Genomic DNA, 24,245 nt, shown 5'->3' with positions numbered 1-24,245 from the left:
CTGTCTGCAGTCTGGGTGAATAAGGATATGTTGACAAGCGTCTGTTAGATCGATAATTGAAACTGCATAATCCCCTTTTGATAGATCTGATAAAACTGAACATAGGGTTTCCATCTTGAAGTGTTTCTTGTTGAGAAAATGGTTTAACGGGCACAGATTAAAAATTGATCTCCAACCCCCTGATCTCTTTTGAATAAGAATATTGAGCTGCTTTCGATCTGTCCGTGACAGGCTCTATAGCCCTCTTTGAGATCAATGATTCTATTCCCTGAAGGATTGCATTTCTCTTCCCTAAATCCGACGATGTCAAAAGTACAAAAGACCGTGTTGGTAAGCGTACAAATCAAACACCTTAAAGGGAGAGGGCCGTCGTCGGAACTGCGCCTTTGAGATTCTTGTTCACAAACAACATATTCACAGTATCTAGATGCATTTCATCAACATAGCTGCAACATTTAAATTTTATGGTGTACATTTTGACAAACGTATTTTAACTTCAATCAATCGCAGCGCACCTTAGATACAGTGTTTACACTGGTCGTATGGGTCCCATAAACTTTTGGGCGTGGTTCCGACTACCCTGGCCCCTTAAAATATACTTTTTTGTTTCATAACGTTCAATACACCAAAGTTTGAGGCATTCTACCTTGAACAGGCAAGGTTTCACGTATATTAAAAAGACGGTTCTGGAGTAAATGAAAACGTTCCCCCTGCATATGCATGGAACAGAATGAATGCTCTTGAGTCTCGGGAAAAGCGAAATAATTAAACAAACAAATACGTTTATGAAGACTAATTTTAAATTGTGTGCATTTTTCGATGTCCATTAAATTTAATACCGGTGATAATAATACTGCTAACAGTGACATCAAGAGAAAAAGGGGTACAGTCGTCGGAACAGCTCTCAATGATCGTATAGGACCCATACGACCAATGTCAACACTGTATCCAAGGTGCGATGGTGATTGATGAAAGTTAAAACATGTCTGTCGCAATCTACATCATATAATTTAAATATTGCAGCTATGATGATGAGGTGCATTTAGATACCGTAGACGAAATACACTGTTTGTAAACAAGAAACTCGCACAGGCGCAGTTTCGATGACCGTTTCCCTTTAATCAATAGAAATATAATATCAATCGATATTGGTGAAACTTGTGATTTCCCTCGTGATGTATTTTTATTATTCTTCTTTAGAAATACGCTGATGAGCGGCTCAAAAAGTCAAACGAACTTCTTCTTGGCTAAATTGCTCAAGTTGTATGGCTGGGAAGAGCGTTTCTGCTCCGCGATCGAAACTGTGAGGGCGAGTGAAGTTGGTCATATGTTCAAGAATGGAATGTTTAACGTTGCGACGTGTAAGTCACAGTTTACGTTGATGTTGCGATGTTTTTATGTCATAAGCTGCCTAGGATGGCGTAACTATGAGTAAGAGTTAAAGTAGAATGCGCCTCGGGGACAGATATTCGGACTCTCAAACTTTTACAATTATTTTCTGATCTACCACTTGTTGGTGTTCATTTCAAAGCTCTCGGTGTAAGAAAACTTTTCACCGTTTTGGTTTTTCGAAAATAGAAAATTTTATTTTTCTCCATAGAGTTAACTTAGGGTTGGCGGCCATTTTGAATTTCAAATAACGGAAAATCTTTGGTAATTTGTTTCTCTAGTGCCAAAATTTGCACAGTGACCACCAATTCTTATTCCTGATTTTGAAAGAATGGTTGAAAGATTCTTTGAGGAAAGTTAAAGCAAAAGTTTAAGTCTTTCAATTTCAAGACGCATACTACCTTAAATCGTTTACGAAAGAACACTGTGCATGTGAGAAGTTTGTTGCCAACCCAATGCGTTGTCTTCCATGTTGACGATTTGTAAGCAAAGATAGTTGTGTTTTCGTAATAAAATAATGTCGTGCCTGGACAAAATTTGTCCTGTTACATACCCTTTTTGGCGCCGAATTACAATCCAAAGAACGTTGAGTATGTTGGAAGTTACATGAACAAGCTAAGTCTGTAAGCCTTTGTCATCGTGAGCTATAGAATGTGACACACTAGCATTTTTAACGCGTCTCTTTTTCATTAATTTCTATTAATTTTCGTTCATTTTAGTGTTCCTGGTTCAATCAACCCCTCTAATTGTAACTCTCATCGTAAGTAGAAGAGCTTTTATTGTAGAAAATCTGAGTTTACATGAGCATTATAATTTTCGTGCTTGCGCAGAGAGAGAGACAGAGAGAGAGAGAGAGAGAGAGAGAGAGAGAGAGAGAGAGAGAGAGAGAGAGAGAGAGAGAGAGAGGTGTTAATAACGCCGGTCTTTCCATGGTACGGTTACGGTTAACAAGCTCTCCAATTATTTCGTTTCAGTCCTTCTCACTATATTCTGTTGTGGAGAAAGCTCCATTGACGCCCGAGATTGCCTTCTCTGCTCTTGCCCTCTTCAACCAAATGACCATTGTGATCGGATTTACCGTCAACGCCATAGTCAGCGTCAAGAGGTTGGAGACCTTCTTTGCAGCTGCAGAAATTGAGAATCGCGACGACGGTCGTCCGCCGTTTGTACACGGTACCCGCAAAGACTACATGGGCGATATGGATGAAGCGCTGCTCCGAGATATGGAGAAGGTAATTTTGTGCACTGACGCATCATTATTAAATCTGAGCTCTGCAAGTTTTTCAACGGAATATCAACAAAAAGTATACCTAAGTAATGGGCCGAAGCAAGTCTTCGTTCTTTTGATATAACAATACTGCAATCAGTCTTTGTTGTCTTCTCCACATTCAGATGACCAATAGCGAGAAAGTAAGCCAACACATACACCTGAATGATAAAGATATCCCGGATGTAGAGGTCAAAGACACCACGAAACTCCTTGGCGCGGCGATGCAGCAGTCGTATGGCAGTTACGGCACAATTGAAGAGGAGACCATGTTGCACGATCCCGTGCAGTCCCTTCCACAAGAGGTAGCCATGAAGGTGTGGATGTTTTAATTTGTAATGTTTCGCCATAGGTGGGTTAGGGAGGGGTGTAAGTGAAGAAATATTGCAGTTATCCATTGCATCCTCGTCAGTTTTTCTCTTATTATCGTCCTGTGTTGCGTTTTTAAGGCGTAAATTTTTCAGCACTCTTGTCAAAATATATTAAGTATATATGTGAAGAAAACTGTGGCTCCAATAATTTACGTCGATGAATGAGTACGAATGTGTAATGCTTGACAGAAAACATTTGACTTCAATGCCTCTAATATTTATATGAACATTGAATTGTTTGCAACATTAAAGCTATCGCATGCACGCATACAAACATACAAAACCACACCCAGTGACTGTAGAGCGAGTGCATGTATGGAGTATCCAGAGGTATACCCGTTGTGTAGGTGGTTTAATGCAATTGCATCAATCATAACAGTATATTGAAATTCTGGCATGAAACGTCAACAATGCAGTTTTTTGCAGCAGAGTGCTCTCTCCCGTATTCAACTGGACTATACTGCAAATCACAGACAAGGATTTTTATCTATGCGTGAATATAGTACGGTTATTTTCACGTCTTGACCAATCAGATCACTGTATTCGTGCCATGCACAGTGAATTGATTTACAGGTTCTTTATGCGGTATTTGATATCGCTTTGATTTTCCCTCATAGATTACAAACGGCAACTTCGCCTGGGATGTAGACAGCATGGCGCCGATCGTATCAGATCTCGATCTTGAAATACCGACAGGTGCAGTAACTGTTAAGCAAATATGTGTATTAAAATAATACTTGCTATCTACAATATGAAAAAAATCACTAACGCTATTGAAATACCTTGACTGTTTTATTATTTGATTAATCATTTGATGTATTCCATAACTTATTTCCGAACATTAATTTTCTTTTTTGTTTTTAATTTTTCATATATTCATCGCACCGTACAGGTAAGCTAACTATGGTCGTGGGTCTCGTTGGAAGTGGGAAGTCGTCGCTTCTATCTGCCATATTGGGAGAAATGACCACTCTATCTGGATCTGTACTATTTAACAAGTGAGTGTGATTTTAAGAATAGCCAGTCTTAACTGTTTTAGACTCATTTACAAACATTGATTTACAAATCAAGGTACAACAGGGCTAATTCCCATTGACTTTCATGGTATTTTTTATGTGCCAAAATTTTTAAAGTGACTTTGGGACATTTGTATTATTATATATCATGTGCATTACAGCATCATATGTCGCGCATGCGTTTTCATATTTCATATTCGCGATTATCGGTACACTTTTAATTTTAATAAGTGTATTCAAGTTCACAGAATGAATTTTTTAGGCTAGATATTGTTTCAGACCATCTATGATGGTTCAAATCATGGAAAAATTATTCTCAAATTTTCCACGAAGGGTCGACGTTTGCTTGCACAGAGGTGAGTGACCATCTGCAGATGAAACAAGTTCTCTGTTTACAAATGATATGTTGCACGTGTTGTTACAGAGGTCATTGACTTTGACCTAAATTGTGCATAAAGGTTAATAATCAGGTTCAGACTTGTTAATAGTGTGCGATGGTTATACGTTATGTGAGAAATCTAGCAAGTACGTGGTGTGGTGTTTATAGTGTTGGCCATTGATATATGTAGGTATCTTGGCACAAAGTACGTTTTTATCAGGGAGAGACACTCATGACGAGTTTACATTTCATTTGCATGTAAATAAGGATTGTACTGATTGAATTGTATATAGAAGGTGTCTTTACGAACACCAGCTCAGACGAAGGGACAACATCTTGAGAGAAGGAACTATCTGGCAATATGGAGCATCCATATTTAACAAATAAACAGAGTTATTTTGAAGAAATTGAGTCTCTACGTTGTTTCTGTATCTCGACATCCTCTCGCATGGCGATTCTCCGAGGAAGATAATTATCAATGGTAATACATGGTGGAGAATCCGAACATACAGAGCAAGCTGTAGTTGGAAAAGTTAACACTGAACGAAAAATACGTACAGCACGATGGATGCAGCCGAGAACGAAGGTATTAATTTGGTTGAATGGCAGCATGATGTCACGGCCAGGTTGGCGGAGCTACAGGACATTGTCTCCGGAAACGGCAATTGTTTTGGACTGGACATCTTCTGCGGTCACGAAAATGAGAATGCGCTACGATGGTGGCAGCGATACACTAACTTTGCAGACTGAAAGAAGACTCAAAGGCTTTGGCCTTTACTTATCAGATAAAGCCAAGAGGTAGCTCTGGAATTTACCTGACGATTGACTGGCTGGCATGGAAAGCTTAGAAGAGACTTTCCTTGAGCGATTTTAAAAGTGTGGTCCTACATGGTTGTATGATACAATGCTTTTGAAATTGAAACAGCAGTCTAACCAGACAGTCGACCAGTACGCATCACTGTTACAGCTGAAGGCAGAAAAAGAAATCTTATCGTACATTATGAATGGACTGTAACCACTACAAGCATTCGTCGCAAGAACAGACACCACCGATATTGCCAGCGCCTATGAACACGCGAAGACGGCTAACATTGTCAACAAACTGCAACAAGAGCCAGAGGAGGAGCCAGAGGAGTCAACGGAGAAGATCAAAGAAAGAATCAGACAAGTAAAACAACTAGTGAAAGAAATGCCGGACATTAAATCGAGCTTGCATGAACAATCGCGACAAAATGACCCACAACACACAGGCAAGAGACAACGGAAAGTACAGAAATATGGAAGAAGAAAGGCTGAAAGCAAAGTAATATGGTCTAGTCGCTGTCAAGGTATTTTACATAATATTTTGAAATGTTTTAGAAATTCAAGAGACTATTTCGATAGTAGAATATGTTATACTCGTGGAAAACCAGGGCATATAGCACGCCAATGTGTTAAAAAGTTTGTAGGATTTCACCGGAGGAAATTTACTAAGCCAGCTGTTTGTGGGATGTCATTAACTGAAGGCGAAACTCGAAAATTTTCCGATAAAGATTGTTTCTCAGGGAAAGACAATAGTTTTGAAGAAAATTTAATTCCTGCATCTATCCGTTACAGAAAAGTAAATTCTTTGATGGATACAGGGTCTAGTATTACTGTGGCTTCCATGCAATTATTAAATTTAATTCCTGAGTTATGGAGATATCTGACTTTGGCATCCAGATACAGTTGTGTACAAACAGCGGGGAAGGGAAAATTGGTTTTATGAAGATACCTGCTTATGTTGGAAATAAGCGTGTAATGTTGAATGTTAACATAGTTGATATTCTCACTCATGATTTAATTTTTGGGCTTGATTTTTGAAGTGTTATAAAGCGCTAGATATCTACTCCTTATCGGCCTCAAACAAATGGATTAACGGAACATTTTAATGGTGTGTTAGTTGAACTGTTATCAATGTTTGTAGATAGCAAACAGAAAGATTGGGATCGTTATATTACCTCTGTGCTATTTGCTTATCAAGTTAGTCCACAAGATGCAACGGGGCTATCTCCGTTTTTCATGTTATGCAGAAGGGAAGCTACTCTCCCTACGGATGTAGAATTCCAACCAGTTGAGAGAAGAACACGAAATATAGGCACCCATTTGATATACTTAGTAAGTAAAAGATACATAGCCAATCAATTAGCCAATCAGTTAGCAAGACGGAATATTGAGAAATATCAATGTGAAATGAAAGAGCGCCATGATCGCCGTATTAAGAAATCTCAAGATTTTAAGATAGGAGATGCAGTGTATCTGTACAAGCCGTCAATTAAGCCAGGAGTAAATACGAAATTTGTTCACAAGTGGACAGGACCCTACATTATTTCAAAAAAGGTGAGTCTTGTTAATTACGAGTTATGACTTTTGAATAGCAATAAGAATTATCGTAAGGTGATCCACGTAAATTGGCTGAAGAAAGCTTCTTTTTTGCATCCACCAGAGTTTAATTGTTCGACTTCTGATGAGTCTGAAGATGAATTACAAGTTCCGTTTCAATCATCTGTAGCTGATGAGATCAGGAATTCTCCTGATGGCGATATTAATTCAGCTGCCAGTCAAAGTGCACATTCTTAAATGGTGATGACAATGAACACTCAGTTCATGGATATTTAACAATTGGTGGTGACCATCACAATAACGCCCCACGATCAGTGGGCGCACAAAGTGAACAGGCACCATATTATGAAGTTGAGAAAGTTTTAAAGGGTCCATATAGAAACGGCAAATTACAATTTTATTCAAAAGGAAGGACTATTCACACAAACACAATACATGGGAAGATGGAAATAATTGGAATGATGCCGCACGAGAGTATTTGCGGAAGCACCCTGTGAAAATTACGGGCAAGGCATTGTTGTTGTTTTTTACGAATTTGTTAATACACCCTTCCTGAGATACAATAAAGCGAGCGGTTGCGTCGTCTGAGGGCGCTTTGTACGTCACAATCTGGTCAACGCATCTGCTTGGGTGGGATCAAAGCCACGCCAAAACTGTAGCCCTTCCGCTCGCGAAGCAAGACGTACCGCTGTAAGATTTCCTTTGTTTTGGCTAAGTTTTGCATTATTTTGAAAGCTGTTTAGTGCAAGACGGGCTTAAAATGGTTATTGGTTTTGTGCGGCGCCTGAGTGCACAAATAGTCTGCGTAAAAAGAAAAACGTCGCCAAATACCCAGGCTTGAGCGACGTGACCTTTCATGCCTTTCCTACCAGGAAACACCCTCGACTTCGCCAGCAGTGGATTGCTATGCTTCGCCGTCAGGACGATTGGACTCCCAATAATTACTCTCGCGTTTGTTCAAGACATTTCCCCAGTAACAAAGGACCAACCGAAGAGTATCCTGTACCCATTCTTTTCGCCTATAATAACTGGAGACGGCCAACCACCCCTCGCTCCTCAAGTGCTATACGGAAGCTGGCACAACGTCGTGATGCCGTGCGGGACGAGCTTCCTGTGTCCGAAGATGTCCAGATCGTTGAGTACCAGAGCGATGACCAAGTTGTGCAAGTAGACATGATCGCCGAAAATCGCTACGCTGGTGTTGGATTGGAAGTTGAGTTAGGTGTGGAAGAACCACCTTCTAGTAAGTTTAGATAAACCTGTACTTACTGTGTATGTGTACTGGAAAAATGACCATTCACTTTTTGTTCGTTCTATAAATGTGAAAGCTGTAAATTTTTCAAGTTAGAAAAATATTTTTTCGGCGTACACGGGAAAGCACAAGTGCAAGTACATTTTATTTTCTTATACTAAGCCTACATGCAACGAATCGGAGGCAGACCATTGCATGACATTACAAAGAGAGTTCATGTAAGGACAGTAACTTGTTTTTGGTTTTTAAATTGCCTTGCACTATTTTTGTAATTACAGAAATGTATAGATCATTGAAGAGTGGTACTGTGAGCAAGTCCCCACACGACCATGACTACATTTGTATTGGGGACCAAGGTGAAGAAACATGTGAAGTCGACTCTAACAGGATTGCAAAGATTCGTGTGACGACCTTATCCAAGGCCGGAGAAGCCAACAAACGAAATGTTCCACACCGTACTAATGTTTCACAAGCAGAAATGACCAATCATAAAATGACTTCAACCCGTGAAATTGCAACACAGACAGACCTAACAGGCGAAGAAATCACTAGGAAGTTCAAAGTTGCAAGCAAATTTGATGATAAGGACGTATTACGTCGCGAGTTACTACTTGAGAAAGTACTTGAATCTGACAAATCGGTTCAACAGTATACCGGCTTTCCTAGCCTCGATTCATTGAACTGTTTCTTTGATTGCGTATGTGATGCTGAAACATTATTGAAGTACTGGAGCGGCAGTGGCAGCTTGAGTGACAAAAGGTATCAAAAACGGGGCAAAAACCAGGACCGAAACGCAAGTTGACAAAATATCAAGAATACTTGCTTACTTTAATTCGACTTCGCCTTGGACTGTTGTCTTTTTTTGTCGGCGATCTATTTGGTGTCTCCACAACTCGTGTGTCTCAAATATTCATAACTTGGATAAATTGATTGGAATTTTTTTTCACGCACACTCTGGCTAAGTAAACAGCAAGTTGACGAGGGAACACCTACATCTTTCAAGAAACATTTCCTCGAACCAGAGTCGTCATAGATTGTACGGAATTTTTCATCGAGAAACCCAGAACACCCACCGCCCAAAGTACAACTTACAGTTCGTATAAATCACACAATACGTACAAGTGCCTTGTTGGGGTAGCTCCTGATGGAACTTTCAATTTTATATCCAAGCTGTGGGGTGGGAATGTTTCTGATAAATTTATAACGGCACAGAGTGGTCTTATAGACTTACTTGAACCAGGTGATAGAGTGATGGCTGACAGGGGTTTTAATATTCAGGACCTGCTTCTACCTAAACGAGTGAAATTAAGCATACCTGCATTTACTCGTAAGGGTCCAGGTGGAAAGGGAAGCGTCTGAATGCAAGAGAGCTTGTTGAATCAAGGAGAATAGCTAGATTAAGAATTCATGTGGAGAGGGCAATAGGTAGAATGAAAAACTTCCGTATGCTCTCACAAGTACTGCCAATAGCTATGAAAAATATCAGTCATCAAATGGTTTTAGTTGCTGCCGGCATATGTAATTTTCAGGATCCACTTTTGCAAAAAACAAAGTGAACAAATACGCAGAATGTACGCATGAACACACTATCATTCACCAGCACACTATCACTAGTAGCAATTAAAGTTAAAAGCAGTGTACATGCACAATATTGATGTCAGCTTTGTCTAAGTTCTAAATAAAGGTATATTTATTCAATAACAGTAGTCGCCTCTGTACTTTATGAAGCCATGTGAAATAAAGAAGTGATTACAATAACTGTAATTAAACAACCCCGGTATTACATTTTATTTAATCTTCTTGAGATTTCTCAGCAACAACTTTTGGTACGATGAACCTTTCATAAAACAAATCAAGTTTGCCTTCAATGTTTTTCCAGAATTCTTCATCAAAATAGATACGCTCTACTGATGTGTCTTTTCTCGTGAATAGTACAAAATCGCACCACTGTAGTTGACACGTAGCAAGTTGCATTTGTATTTGGGTGTACCATTTTGATGTTTTTTCAGGCAAAGTGTACCTGTTTCATCCATGTACACGTGGTATGTGGGATCTACAGTAGGTATTTCACAGGGGATTACATCGCGATGTTTACTTGAACACTTTATTTCACAAAGGCCAACACCACAGCAGGCACATGACACTCTACCATCAGGGCTAGAGGCAAGGTACGGTTTATCCATACTGATCATCAAACCAACATCTTCAAACTTAAATTTCTTATGTGCTTTTTTTGTCTTCTGACAATAAAGATGTTTGGCTACTGGTTCATTTTTTACACCGAATTGTACATGCGCAGATTGAATTTCTAGTGGTTTACCATCCATTATTTTTCTGACAATATAGTTATTATCATCACTGGTTTCCCTCATATGAGCTATGTCATGTGCGATGCTAGCAGTGATTCGACCTTGCCTATACTTAAACCAATCCTCACTATCACGTTGCTCACATGTCATTAATGCTACTTTATCTGCATCCTGTGTTGTTATGGCTCCCTTAATATAGCTAATGAAATCACCATCACTTTGAGAATTATACGATTGGCCCAGTTCAATGATCGTTTTGGGATTTTCATCTTCATCACTTCGCGATGGTGGACCAAGTGCTATATTCCAACACGACCCCTTGGGAGCCGCTTTATATATTCCCTGTCGAATAAACTCTGTTAAACGTTTGTCTGCTTCTTCATCACGGATGGCACCTGGATAATATGCTGACATGATCGGCCGAGGTTTAGCTGGTTTAGACTTGTCCTTTCTCATATCAATATCATCAATGTCCATCGGAGTTGAAACCTTGCGGGGTTTATCCCATTTACAGGTAACGTCTGTCGCCACTTCTGTACTTCTGTCTTTGTGACGTCCATCGAAGTCGTGCAAGCTGAATAACAGTGCAACACAATGTTTACAAGTTCCATGTTCACTGTTAAGAAAAAATGTTGGTATCGTCAAATATTTCATAAAATAATAGTTTCAACATAGCATACAATACGGACTTGTGTTTGGGGGGCCCGGGGGTTGAGGGTAGTTTCAACCAGATCAAGCGAGCTCCGTTACTCAGCAAAAATAGCAAAATAAATGACATGACAATAACATAAAAATACTGAAATTCACTTACGCAACACAATTGCAGCCTCCCGATATGATTTCAGAATTCGTTTTCAGAAGAAACCATGTACGGTATGGTTTTCCGCTGTGAGGTCTCCCGGACACACTCAGACATGACGTACATGTAATCAGAGTTTGGAACTCGGTGGAGCTTGACATCGATGATATGTCCATCAGCAAAGAGAAGATGACCATTATCCTTACGATATTGAGCCATTCTTTCTCTTGTCCACTGACAAACATCCCATAGGTATATCATTACATCAGTGATGACTATCGGTGGGAGGGAACAAAGGTTACTATCCCAGTTCTTATCTGGGCTGGGTCTGGCAAAGTTATCGGACGATTTCGAGCGTCGACCACAGTGCGTCTTCTTTTACTGGAAATCTCACGATCGTCCGGCTCGATCGGTCGAATGTCCAACTCGATCGCCAACTCCACTAACTGTACAAGCTTGTCCTTCCTTGCATTGTTACATGTAATCCCTCTCGATGCCAAAAAGTCTCGCAGTTCAGGAACTCGCATTGTTCTTATATTGTCCATTGTGCTCGCCATTGTCCGGAATGCAGTGTGGATGGGCCCCACCCCATAACCGGAAGTGCGTTGATCCCAATGCATACGCCCTCGCGCGGCAAAATTGCTTACCCTTTTGTTACATGTTGGAATCTCAGGAAGGGTGTATTAGTCACATATAAAGGTAACACGAATGTTTGGTCACCAGTTAGTCTGGGATGAATAAATGGTGTATATGCAGGGCTGACCTAAGTATGAATGAACTTTGTGAGTGGCGTGACTCGATTCATCTGCCCCTGAATGTGATCAAATTCACGAAAATACGAATTTATAGTATCGTATTGCACTTCTAAATTTATTGAAATTTAGTCCATCCTTTTAAAGAAAGGGAAAGACGTAACTGAGACTATTTAAATTTGATAAGCCCCCGATGGGAGCTACACGAGGTGCTGAGGATGGGATAATTTAAGCCGTCATTCTCTGAAATTTGAAATGAGAGATCGGCAATAAAACGCACTCTGCCTCTAATAATGGTGAATTTTGTGTGACTCAAGTTTTACAAAATATGAAAAAGAAATGTAAGTTTCGAAAAACAGAGATAGTAATGATGGTTCTTTAATACGTAGTGAGACGAAGTGTTAAGGGTGAAACAAAGGAAAGATGTACTTTTCAGAATGAATGAAAAGAACCCTTTCCCTTTCGGTTTGTAAGAGTGGTCGATTAGTAGTTCTACACAAATTATGAAAACATTGTGTGTATGAATATATTGTGTGTAATTGTGCTTAGAAAGAGCCCATTTTACTCACTATGTGTGTGTAAATATAACGAAGTATATCAACTATGTTGTGTCGAACTATTTATCGTACTTTCTTGAGTTATGTAAGTTTTTGTATTTTCTGTATTTATTAGTGACTGTATCTTTTGATTTTACCGTTCATTTCCAATTGACAATTCATAGGAGATTTATTCATAGAAAAGAGGGGAAGTTACAGAGGTCATTGACTTTGACGTCAATTGCGCATAAAGGTTAATAATCAGGTTCAGACTTGTTAATTATGTGCGATGGCTATACCTTATGTGAGAAATCTAGCAAGTACGTAATTGTTCTGGTGAAATTTATTGTCTTTGCCATTGATACATGTAAGTTCCTTGGCACCAAATACGTTATTATCAGGGAGAGACACTCATGACGAGTTTGGATGTCATTTCTATGTAAATAAGGATTGAACAGACTGAATTGTATATAGAAGGTATCTTTACGAACACCAAGGGACAACAGGGACAACATCTTGAGAGAAGAAACCATCTGGCAATATGGAGCATCCATATATAACAAATAAACGGTGTTATATTTGAAGAATTGGAGTCTCTACCCTATTTCTGTATCTCGACATCCTCTTGCATGGCGATTCCCCGAAGGAGATAATTGTCAACGGTACTACTGTTTTTGTTTTGTTTTTTCTTTATTTCCTCCAGAGATCATAACACTGTGTCTTATGGTGCTCAGAAGGCTTGGTTACAAAATGCATCATTAATGGACAACATTTTATTTGGCGAACCGTATGACCAAAAAAGGTGAGTACCTCATCGATGCATCGTGTTGGAACGTTTGTCGCAAGTGTTCGAAAGCGCTATACTAATATTATAATTTCGAGTATTTCACTTGACAGTTATTTGTGGAAGTTCCGCTAAAATATATGTGTGTGAATGGAACTGTTTTCGCCCCTCGATAGATACAAGGCTGTCATTAAGGGATGCGCACTTCAGCCCGACATTGATATCCTACCAGCGGGCGACAAAACGGAGATTGGCGAAAAAGGAATCAACCTTAGTGGAGGACAGAAACAACGCGTCAGTGTTGCCAGGGCGATTTACTCCAGCGCAGACATAGTCATATTGGTGAGTACAGACATTTTTATATCGTTTTGAAAATGACATGAGCGAATCGATAATTCATAAAATTAAATTCTGATACGGCGTGGAATGACTCCAGGCACTTCATGTGTACGAGTAATGAAGAGCCGGATTCAGTATTAAAGTTACTGTTACAGGAGGAGCAAATTGAAGAATTTACCTTTGACGAAGGAGTGGCCAAAGGTCAGTGTGTGTGAAAAATTCACATATGTCCCACTACGTTTGCAAAAAGTGAGTAATTTATTAATATAATGCAAAAGATAAATGTACGTTCTGTCCACTCTGAATTGAAATAGTTTTCGTTTTTAGGGGAGGGGCGGCAATTAGTTCGTCTCTCCGACTAGTTTTTTCCTCTTAAAATTCGATGGTTAGCCCCTCGTGGTTATATTTAGGCTGACCATGTTCACACTGTGTGAATATCTTCCCAAGACGGACTCGAAACAAGGGTAACTCTTTTAGTTTCATTTTGTCATTCATTGGCATAGTCCTACCGCCACGTGCAAATGATGTAGCATGTCCAGATCTGTCTGTAACGCTTCTCTTTGTCTCTCTCTCTCTCCCCGTACGCCATGGCCATTAAGGATGACCCCTTGTCAGCTCTGGACGTTCAGGTGGGTCGTCAGCTTTTCAACGAGGGTATCATGGAACTACTTATTGACAAAAAACGGACCACTTTATTGGTGACTCACCAGTTACAATACTTGCAGTACGCGGATCAGGTAAGGCTGACCTTGACTCGTCCAAGTTCAAGCGTGTCGTTTGTGAAATTGTTGCTCGTGTATAAGCCAAGTTAAAAAAATAGTTACACAGTTATCTAGCTAACTGGGTAAAAATTTACACGATTCAGAGATGGTTTCTCGTGTTTCAAATAACGGCGTGTGCTTTTCGATCCCCGCCAAGGTGTTGGTGATGGACAGCGGTAAGATATCTCTCCACGGCAACCTGCAAGAAATCGCCGCCGAGAACCCTGAATTGTACGAACAGTGGCAGGAGAAAATACAACTCATCTCCGATGCTGAGGAGAGCGAGTCGGAAGACGATACCGTTAAAATGGAGCGGATTATGTTGAAGCAACGAATTTCTGTTCACGACTTGGAGGATAAGAAAGCGCCAGGTGTGTATATGAGGAGTCAGGGCTGAACAAATTGTCATGAGGAACCAATGGAGTATTAAAATTTTGTGAGATCGAACAACATTGATCGTCTTGATTTTCGCTCTTCGCCGTAAAAAACGTTACAAGACGATATCCATGTTGCAATCACGTGAAAAAGTCTGTGTCGTTATTTTCAGTTACTTTTCATTAGCTCGTCTGAACAATATTGTTGCATAGTTTGAGAGCTGTGGCAATGCCTCGCCTAATAGAACATAAGACGCCATGTTACCATAGATTAGCGATCTATGGTGCAGCACAGTACACAAATGTTCCCTATCTGCCTAAATCCACTTCTTATCGCGAGATCACCGCATTAAAAGCAAAAGTACAGAGTAGAGGTGAAGTTTTATTTTGTTTTCAGACAAAGAAGGTGGAAAGCTGATTCAAACGGAGGAACGAGAACGAGGCTCGGTTTCATGGCGTATGTACTGGGCCTATGCTAAATCCATCCGGGTTCCCTCTGTCATTGCGATAATCACTATGGCAACTCTTTACATGACTGCCATAACAGCAGCCAACTTTTGGCTATCGGTGTGGTCGGAAGCTGGTGCAAATTATACCAACGAAACATCGGTAAGAAAACCAAGTAAATTTTCCGTTTCAGTCTGTCCGGCCTGCGGAGTTCCGAATACTGTATTGTCAATCGAGTTAGTATGGTGGTATTGGGAAGCCCACCACATTACTGCACACGATCAGTCCAAGCATGTGCGTAACAGTGAATTTTATGAATTAGATTGAACTGCATATATTAAAGGGACAAAGTCGGCCATTTTTCATGAATTTTGTTTGATACGAGATTCTATTTATATTGCTTGACATGTTCAAAGATAATGAATGGGTGACCATGCAGTATTCGACCCCGGTTTTAGACACGATCAATGAAACCATCACGAAAATGAATTAATGGTCATGACCATTTATTCATTTTCGCGATGGTTTCATTTAATTTGTCTAAAATAAGGGTCGAATATATGCATGATCACCCTTTCATTCAGTATCTTTCAACATGTCAAACAATATAAGTAGTATCTCGTATCAAACAAAATTCATGAAAAATGGCCGGCTTTGTCCCTTTAAAGGTGTGTGGTCGTAATATCAGTTCGCTTTGACCCACAATCCCTCCATCACGCGTGATTGAGGGACTGCAGTTGACCCCGCAACTAAGCAGAGTTTATGAATGAAATAAGCAGATAATCAGTTACTATATTTCAACTCCATCCAGCATCTACGTCCATTGCCAGTATTATTCGATCAAATATTCGACTTGAGCCTGGGCTGCACCTCAATGCTACATTTCCAGTAAAGTGTTTATTGATTTATCTGTGTTTGTTGAGGGTTCAAACTGCAGTTCCCGAGTCTGTTCGCAAAGTCATGCCGGAATGTCCAGTGTTCAACTTGTCAAACTAGCTGTTATGTGTGTCATCCCGGTCAGCAAGACTGAAATTTAGTGGACACAAAGAGATTTTGTTTTAACTGTTAGTAACGTAGGGAGTCAAGCCATAACATCACTTTTATTTAGAGCCCCCTAACAAAATCACTTTTGGTTCGCAACCAAAGGTGTGTCCCCTTATCTTCAGTCATCCTCACGGTCGAACGACATCGTTGACGAGTGATGAAGTCCACACTATAATTCATTTGTCAACGGTAGGAACATTGCATATTTGATAGAATGCGTTGTTTTGCGAACGGCAGGAATATTGCATTTAGAATGCATTGTTTTGCAATGTCAATACGGTGTATTTCATTATATTTCATAAAAAAGGAGACGTAATGGTTTTATGAAATAAAATTGCCAAAATATCAAAAGTAAAAGCTCTCAAGTTGTACAAAACTGTTCATCGTTGTGTTATATCATAATGTTGGTTGCCTGCTCAGAAGCGTAAAAGCTATTATTCTATCTCACAGGAGGAAATCACAGCTGATTTAACTTACTACGTTGGTGGTTACGCTGGTCTCGCTGGCGCGGGCATCGTACTCACACTGATATCCGGCACTGTCAACGTCGTCTTCTTCTTGCTGGCCGCCAAGCGAATCCACACTGCTTTATTGCGCAACATCGTCCACGCGCCGGTCAGATTTTTTGACACAACTCCCGTCGGGCGGATTCTGAACCGATTCTCGAACGACACGCAGGTCATAGATCAGGTAGGTTCCTTAGGATATGACGCAGCATAACGCAAAGGGAGTGCAGTTTGTTTGACACGGAGAATGCAGTCGGAAGCGAATGAGGAAGCGAAGACGAAAATGTTCAAGTTTCATGATTACAATCGGTATCCGATCACAATATAGGTGGAAAAGAAGACTGGTCCACGACAGAGAAGTCATAGCCTTTGCCTTCTTAGATGAAAATTAACGATATACAAAGTCGTTCAAAAGCCTAAGGCAGATGTTATTTTTCGAAATGGTAGATTTTATCCTTTGACAGGGTTTCTTGTATGAATTTCGTTATGTTTCATCGTCACCTTTGAATGCCACATTCTTTACGAAAATTATTTTCTTCGGGTTTTTTATATTACAAACACAATGTCACAATATTTTTGCATTCACATCGAAATCACGACCGTGATGGTGAAAATGAAAATGTCTCAACAGCTCTATCTCTTAAGGCCATTTAAAGAAAATTCTTTGTCGTCCTTGGATTTTTTACAAACGTAGCCAGCCAGGGAAACAAACAGAGACAAATAGTGTATTAACATATGCTCAATTGTTATTTGGTTTCCTTTGGAAAATAATATTTTTATTTGTTATAGTATTAATATTGTTTTCTTCATTTTCTCCGAAAACTTACCAGCACGCTGACGGCAAACAAATAATTTTGTTTAAAGCGCCTAACTCAAAATCTACAAGGATTAAAAAACAAAATCACTACTAACATACAAAATATGAATATTACTGTATCTGACCACCAAATCACGGAATAAACGACCTTTAAAGTTTTCAGATTGTCATATTCTGTGCTTTTCCTTCGCTGTATACAGAGACTTTGGCAGACCTTCATCTACTTAATCAAGAGCACGCTTCAGGTCGTGGCGGCGGTTGTCGTGAACACGATCGTGGTTCCGATCTTCATTGTGATCATCATCCCTATTGGCATTGGCTACTACTTCCTGCAGAAGTTCTTCATCACCACGTCTCGGTAAGTTCCATAGACCAGACTCCTCGAGCTATTTTGCTTCCAATGTGTTATTCATTTGCCTTACAAAGATTTGACAGCAGGTAAAAAAGCCTGTGTGTACCATGACTCTGCAATTTTCAGCGACTGTGAATTTCAAACAAGCAGCATGTTTCAGGTACCCTGTCACACGTCGATTCTTGACTTTTTCCGTATTTTTTTTTCAGAAATGAAAATCATAAATTTACTAAAGTGTACTTGGGTGTGTTTCGATCACAAAGAACAAAAGTAATCATAATATACTCCCGACCGATTTAACAATGTGCCAGAGGCACGTTACGGAATAAACATTCTTCTCTTTACATCGCTGGCATGCTTTCCGATGATGACGCATCGTGTATGATACGCTGTGCCTAGCGTTCATAACGCACATTGTACAGTATTCAATTCTAGTGCCATCGTGAACGAATGAATAAGTACCATTGTGAGCGAATGAGGAAGGACGAAAATCAACAATTGTATCGGACATTGTACACATACAGCTGTTGACAAGCTGGACACTGCAAGGCATTTCAATATAATTTGGGCAGAGAAAAAGAACCGAATTTTACGTACAGAACAGTAACTATGGCAATACATGAAAAGTTACCGCAAAGGGAGTTTGATCATGACATCTTACAGCACAATTTGACGAAAACAAAGATATTTTACAAAACAAAAATCGAGACCCTCTTGCTATGTATTGTTTTTGAATTGCTGTATCTTTTAAATAGATCAAATACAAAAACATATCCAATATTGCCGAGGGCTTGGGTGCACTCACGCGCCTTACAATACAACTGAAGAGACTAACTTACAATAACTATATAAACGTCGACAAAAGACATCAAAGCCAAATAAGTTATCGTCTCCTTTATCCAAACAGAGAGCTGCAGCGTCTGGATAGCATTTCCAAATCACCGATATTTGCACACTTCTCAGAATCGCTTGGTGGACTGTCGACGATACGAGCCTACAGGTAAGAACATCAAAATGTCTGCCGACGTTTCTCAATGTTGCACAGTGTCTGATGTGCCGTAACAATACACCATAGACGTGCGTCGAGGGTTTCCCCAACTCGTGTTATGATGATGATGATGATGATGATGATGATTAGAATTAATGTGACATCAGCATATATTATTATTATTATATTATTATTATTTTTATTATTTTTATTATTTTTATTATTATTTTATTACACGTTTAGGGGCTATAAGTATTATATAGAAATCTAATACAAGTTCATTGAAGCTGTGGGAATTCTGAAAAAGAGGTGTTATTTATTCTAATTTTGTCAATAGGGGTGACTTCTAATTGTCGTATGTATATTCTCTCCGCCCAGTTAGGTGTTCTTTTGACATCACTACCTAATGAATATTCATATACTTGCAAAGACTGACAGTCGCTGTGTCTGGCAGCGCGTGCTCACAGCTGCTGAGCTGCACAGCGTAGCCTTCGAATGCAGGCCCATCGTGGCAGTCGTGGGCGTGCACAAAACAAGGCACAGAGACTGTGGAGAGTCTATGCCTGTGTAATTGGCCTTGTAAACGTATCTTCAGCGTGGCATTTGTAGTTGTGGCGAAAACCATAAACCCTCTCCCTATGCTGACGTTGTTGGTTTTACTTTGTTCATGTGCATTAACTGTCAGCAATCAAGGAAGTTTTGGGAAGGATATAGAGCAAATGCATGAGTTTCCGCAAGATCTGTGCTACAAATATAACTTTACGCATGCGCACTCTTTTGCCAGTGTAATCTGCCAATATGAGCATGCGCAATTGAGTGAACGTGCTCGTGAATGTGTAGTCTGCACACTACGTCTCGTGCTATAATCATGTCATTCAGCTTTGCATGTTGACAGAAACTGGAATTACTGCAGAGAATACTTTTCAGGACATCACATGTGAGTCTCTAAGGTAACAAGTAGGACGTTTAGGAAATCCTTTTAGAAAGTTCACGCCGCCTGTGGCCATTTTGTGGAGTATAAGCTTATAGTTATACGTACCTGGAGCGTATACAGTATTTTTACTGTACAGTGTACATATTGCCGGATAATATGCGATGGAATTTTGCGTTTCACGTCGTTCAATCATTCAGATGGAAATGCCGCCCTTCTCCAAACTTTGAAAAAAAACAGGGTGACAGATTTGGAATGCTAACTCTTGTATATCAAGAATGACGTAATTTAATGAGAAGACATTTGTATTCGAGCACGGCTACAGTTTTTGATTCGAGAACTCTCATCATGGACCGTGGTTGTATTCAACAATCGAGAGGGCTAGGGTGAGTCGAACTTTTTCCTATGTCCATGTAGCACTTGTGCAAAAATAAGCGAATCCACAGGCCTTTGGCGAATCAATAAATGCGTTTTTCACCATGCTGAAACGTTGAAAGATCCGTCCGTCACTTTGGGACGAGGTAGATAAATGCAGTCAAACCCAGCTGGGCACATAATGTGACTTTGTTCTGGAATTTACGAAGACGACCGGCCGTGCGGTGGAACTTTGCAACGAAGTTTAAATATCTCAACTGACGTTCTTGAAGACAGGCACAGGAAACGATGGCCAATAAAAACGCATTCTCGTTGCATTTTGATAATAATGTATCAATCACAATGACACAGAAATTATGCCTCCTCCCGGCAGAAGGGCCATGGCCAATTTTTAGCCCTGCTACAGTATGTCTCAGTGCTGAAAAGGCCATGTTGTTGTCAGGTTGTCATGGCGACTTTTAAAATTTGCATACAACTCTGAGAGTGAAACGGGTTGTTAATAGGTCACAGAACTTTTGAGTCCCACTGTCGTCCATTATACCTTTTTCCTTGGGTATTAAAGGTGTGCAAGTATACACATCAAAAGACTAGAAAATGCACTTCATGGGCAGAATCTCGCAAAGCCTTTTCTTGTCTGTTTAACGAAAAAAGATACCCCTGATCTAAAATATGCATGATTTTAATTAAAAAAACTGTGGTTACCTAAATGGTTACCATGGCAACATGAAAATGAACATGGAGTTAGGTGATAATTACACTTAGGAGAGCATTTGCATAGTAACTGGAATTACTTTTAATGGAATTTGGAAAAACTTTGAAATTTTAAAATGCAAATAGGTTACTATGGAAACACAGGGCAGTAAAAATGGATATCATGTTTTGTCTTTCTAACCCAAAATAACCCTTTGGTATAATATTTTTGTTGATTACTGGATTTTTACACTGGATATTTGGTCTTTCTAACCCAAAATATCCCTTTGATATAACATTTTCTGTTGGTTACTGGATTTTAGGTAGAATCTTTGAAAAGACTGGTAATTTTTACTCCTGAATGGTTACCATGGAAACATCTCACATTAAAATGAGTGTGACTTTTTTGGTGTGCTAACAAGAAAAACCCTTATTATCAATTTTTTACATCAATCAATAGTTCTTTAATAGGAATTAGGGAAAAAGTAACGTTTTCAATCCCAAAATAGTTACCATGGCAACTCGAAACATTAAGATAAGTCTGGTTTTTGTGTTCTCTGACCCGAACTCCCCCACTAGGTAATTTTCATATCAATCAAAGTAACTTTTCATGGGATATTAGAAAAACTGAAATTTTCAACCCCTAAAATGGTTACCATGGAAACATGGGGCAGTGAAATCGATATTATATTTGGTCTTTTCGACCCAAAATACCTTAATGGTGAAATTTTCACGGAAATTGAACCTATTATTATTCGCGTTATTATTTCTATATAATACTTATATTAATTATTATTATTATTATTATTATTATTATTATTATTATTATTATTATTATTATTATTGTTATTATTATTACAAGTTATGAGGCTATAAGTATTATATAGAAATCTAATAACAGTTCATTGAAGTTGTGGGAATATTGAAAAAGAGGTGTTGTTTATTTTAATTTTGTCAATAGGGGTGACTGCTAATTGTCGTACGTATATTCTCTCCGCCCAGTTAGGTGTTCCTTTTGATATCACTACCCTTATAAATATTCATATACTTGCAAAAACTGACAGTCGCTGTGTCTGACAGCGCGTGCTCACAGCTGCTGAGCTGCACAGCGTAGCCTTCGAATGCAGGCCCATCATGGCAGTCATGGGCGTGCACAAAACAAGGCGCAGCAACTGTGGAGAGTCTATGCCAATGTAATTGGCCTTGTAAACGTATCTTCAGCGTGGCATTTGTAGTTTAAGCGAAAACCATAAACCCTCTCCCTATGTGCATTAAATGTAAGCAATCAATTCAAGGAAGTTTTGGGATGGATATAGATAGAGCAAAGGAATGAGTTTCCGCGAGATCTGTGCTACAAATATAACTTTACGCATGCGCACTCTTTTGCCAGTGTAGTCTGCCAATATGAGCATGTGTAATTGGGTGAACGTGGGCGTGAATGTGTAGTCTGTACACTACGTCTCGTGCTATAATCATGTCGTTCATCTTTGCATGTTGACAGAAACTGGAATTACTGCAGAGAATACTTTTCAGGACATCACATGTGAGTCTCTAAGGTAACAAGTAGGACGTTTAGGAAATCCTTTCAGAAAGTTCACGCCGCCTGTGGCCATTTTGTGGAGTATAAGCTTATAGTTATAATCACCTGGAGCGTATACAGTATTTCTACTGTACAGTGTACATATTGCCGGATAATATGCGATGGAATTTTGCGTTTCACGTTGTTCAATCATTCAGATGGAAATGCCGCCCTTCTCCAAACTTTGAAAAAAACAGGGTGACAGATTTGGAATGCTTACTCTTGTATATCAAGAATGACGTAATTTAATGAGAAGACATTTGTATTCGAGCACGGCTACAGTTTTTGATTCGAGAACTCTCATCATGGACTGTGGTTGTATTCAACAATCGAGAGGGCTAGGGTGAGTCGAACTTTTTCCTATGTCCATGTAGCACTTGTGCAAAAATAAGCGAATCCACAGGCCTTTGGCGAATCAATAAATGCGTTTTTCACCAAGCTGAAAGGTTGAAAGATCCGTCCGTCACTTTTGGGACGAGGTATATAAATGCAGTCAAACCCAGCTGGGCACATGATGTAACTTTGTTCTGCAAAATTACGAAGACGGCCGTGCAGTGGAACTTTGCCACAAAGTTTCAATATCTGAACTGACGTACTTGAATGACAGGCACAGGAAACGATGGCCAATAAAAACGCATTCTCGTTGCATGTTGATAATAATGTATCAATCACAATGACACGGAAATTATGCCTTCTCCCGGCAGAAGGGCAATGGCCAATTTTTAGCCCTGCTACAGTATGTCTCGGTGCTGAAAAGGCCATGTTGTTGTCAGGTTGTCATGGCGACTTTTAAAATTTGCATACATCTCTGAGAGTGAAACGGGTTGTTAATGGTTCACAAAACTTTTGAGTCCCACTGTCGTCCATTATACCTGTTTCCTTGGGTATTAAAGGTGTGCAAGTATACACATCAAAAGACTCGTAAATTCACTTCATGTCAGAATCTCGTAAAATAGCCTTTTCTTGTCTGGTTAACGAAAAAAGATACCCCTGATCTAAAATATGCATGGTTTAAATAAAAAAACTGTGGTTACCTAAATGGTTACCATGGCAACATGAAAAAAATGAACATGGAGTTCATGCTGTGATAAATACATTTAGGAGAGCATTTGCATAGTAACTAGGATTACTTTTAATGGAATTTGGAAAAACTTTTAAAATTTTAAAACGCAAATAGGTTACTATGGAAACACAGGGCAGTAAAAATGGATATCATGTTTTGTCTTTCTAACCCAAAATAACCCTTTGGTATAATATTTCTGTTGATTACTGGATTTTTACACTTGATATTTGGTCTTTCTAACCCAAAATATCCCTTTGATATAACATATTCTGTTGGTTACTGGATTTTAGGTGGAATCTTTGAAAAACTGGTAATTTTTACTCTTGAATGGTTACCATGGAAACATCTCACATTAAAATGAGTGTGATTTTTTTGGTGTGCTGACAAGAAAAACCCTTATTATCAATTTTTTACATCAATCAATAGTTCTTTAATAGGAATTAGGGAAAAAGTAACATTTTTAATCCCAAAATAGTTACCATGGCAACTCGAAACATTAAGATAAGTCTGGTTTTTGTGTTCGCTGACCCGAACTCCCCCACTAGGTAATTTTCATATCAATCAAAGTAACTTTTCATGGGATATTAGAAAAACTGAAATTTTCAACCCCTAAAATGGTTACCATGGAAACATGGGGCAGTGAAATCGATATCATATTTGGTCTTTTCGACCCAAAATACCTTTATGGTGAAATTTTCACGGAAATTGAACCTATTATTATTCGCGTTATTATTTCTATATAATACTTATATTAATTATTATTG

At 39.3% G+C, this 24,245-nt stretch overlaps 1 protein-coding gene across 1 annotated transcript; it reads left to right on the top strand.

Moving 5' to 3' along the window:
* The first annotated feature begins 207 nt into the window (after window positions 1-207).
* Window positions 208-18,997, top strand: LOC139146214 (ATP-binding cassette sub-family C member 9-like). The gene is made up of 15 exons (XM_070717622.1): window positions 208-330; window positions 1,201-1,361; window positions 2,109-2,149; window positions 2,364-2,621; window positions 2,782-2,973; window positions 3,645-3,723; window positions 3,920-4,025; window positions 13,135-13,233; window positions 13,392-13,557; window positions 14,154-14,291; window positions 14,473-14,686; window positions 15,087-15,298; window positions 16,631-16,870; window positions 17,704-17,861; window positions 18,763-18,997. The coding sequence occupies exons 2-15, from the start codon at window positions 1,211-1,213 to the stop codon at window positions 18,857-18,859; spliced, it is 2,151 nt and encodes a 716-aa protein (XP_070573723.1). The 5' UTR covers window positions 208-330; window positions 1,201-1,210; the 3' UTR covers window positions 18,860-18,997.
* Window positions 18,998-24,245: the final 5,248 nt, after the last annotated feature.

Source organism: Ptychodera flava, chromosome 12, assembly GCF_041260155.1.
Source record: "Ptychodera flava strain L36383 chromosome 12, AS_Pfla_20210202, whole genome shotgun sequence".
Classification (NCBI taxonomy): Eukaryota; Metazoa; Hemichordata; class Enteropneusta; family Ptychoderidae; genus Ptychodera; species Ptychodera flava.
This window is presented reverse-complemented; position numbering and strand designations above follow the sequence as displayed.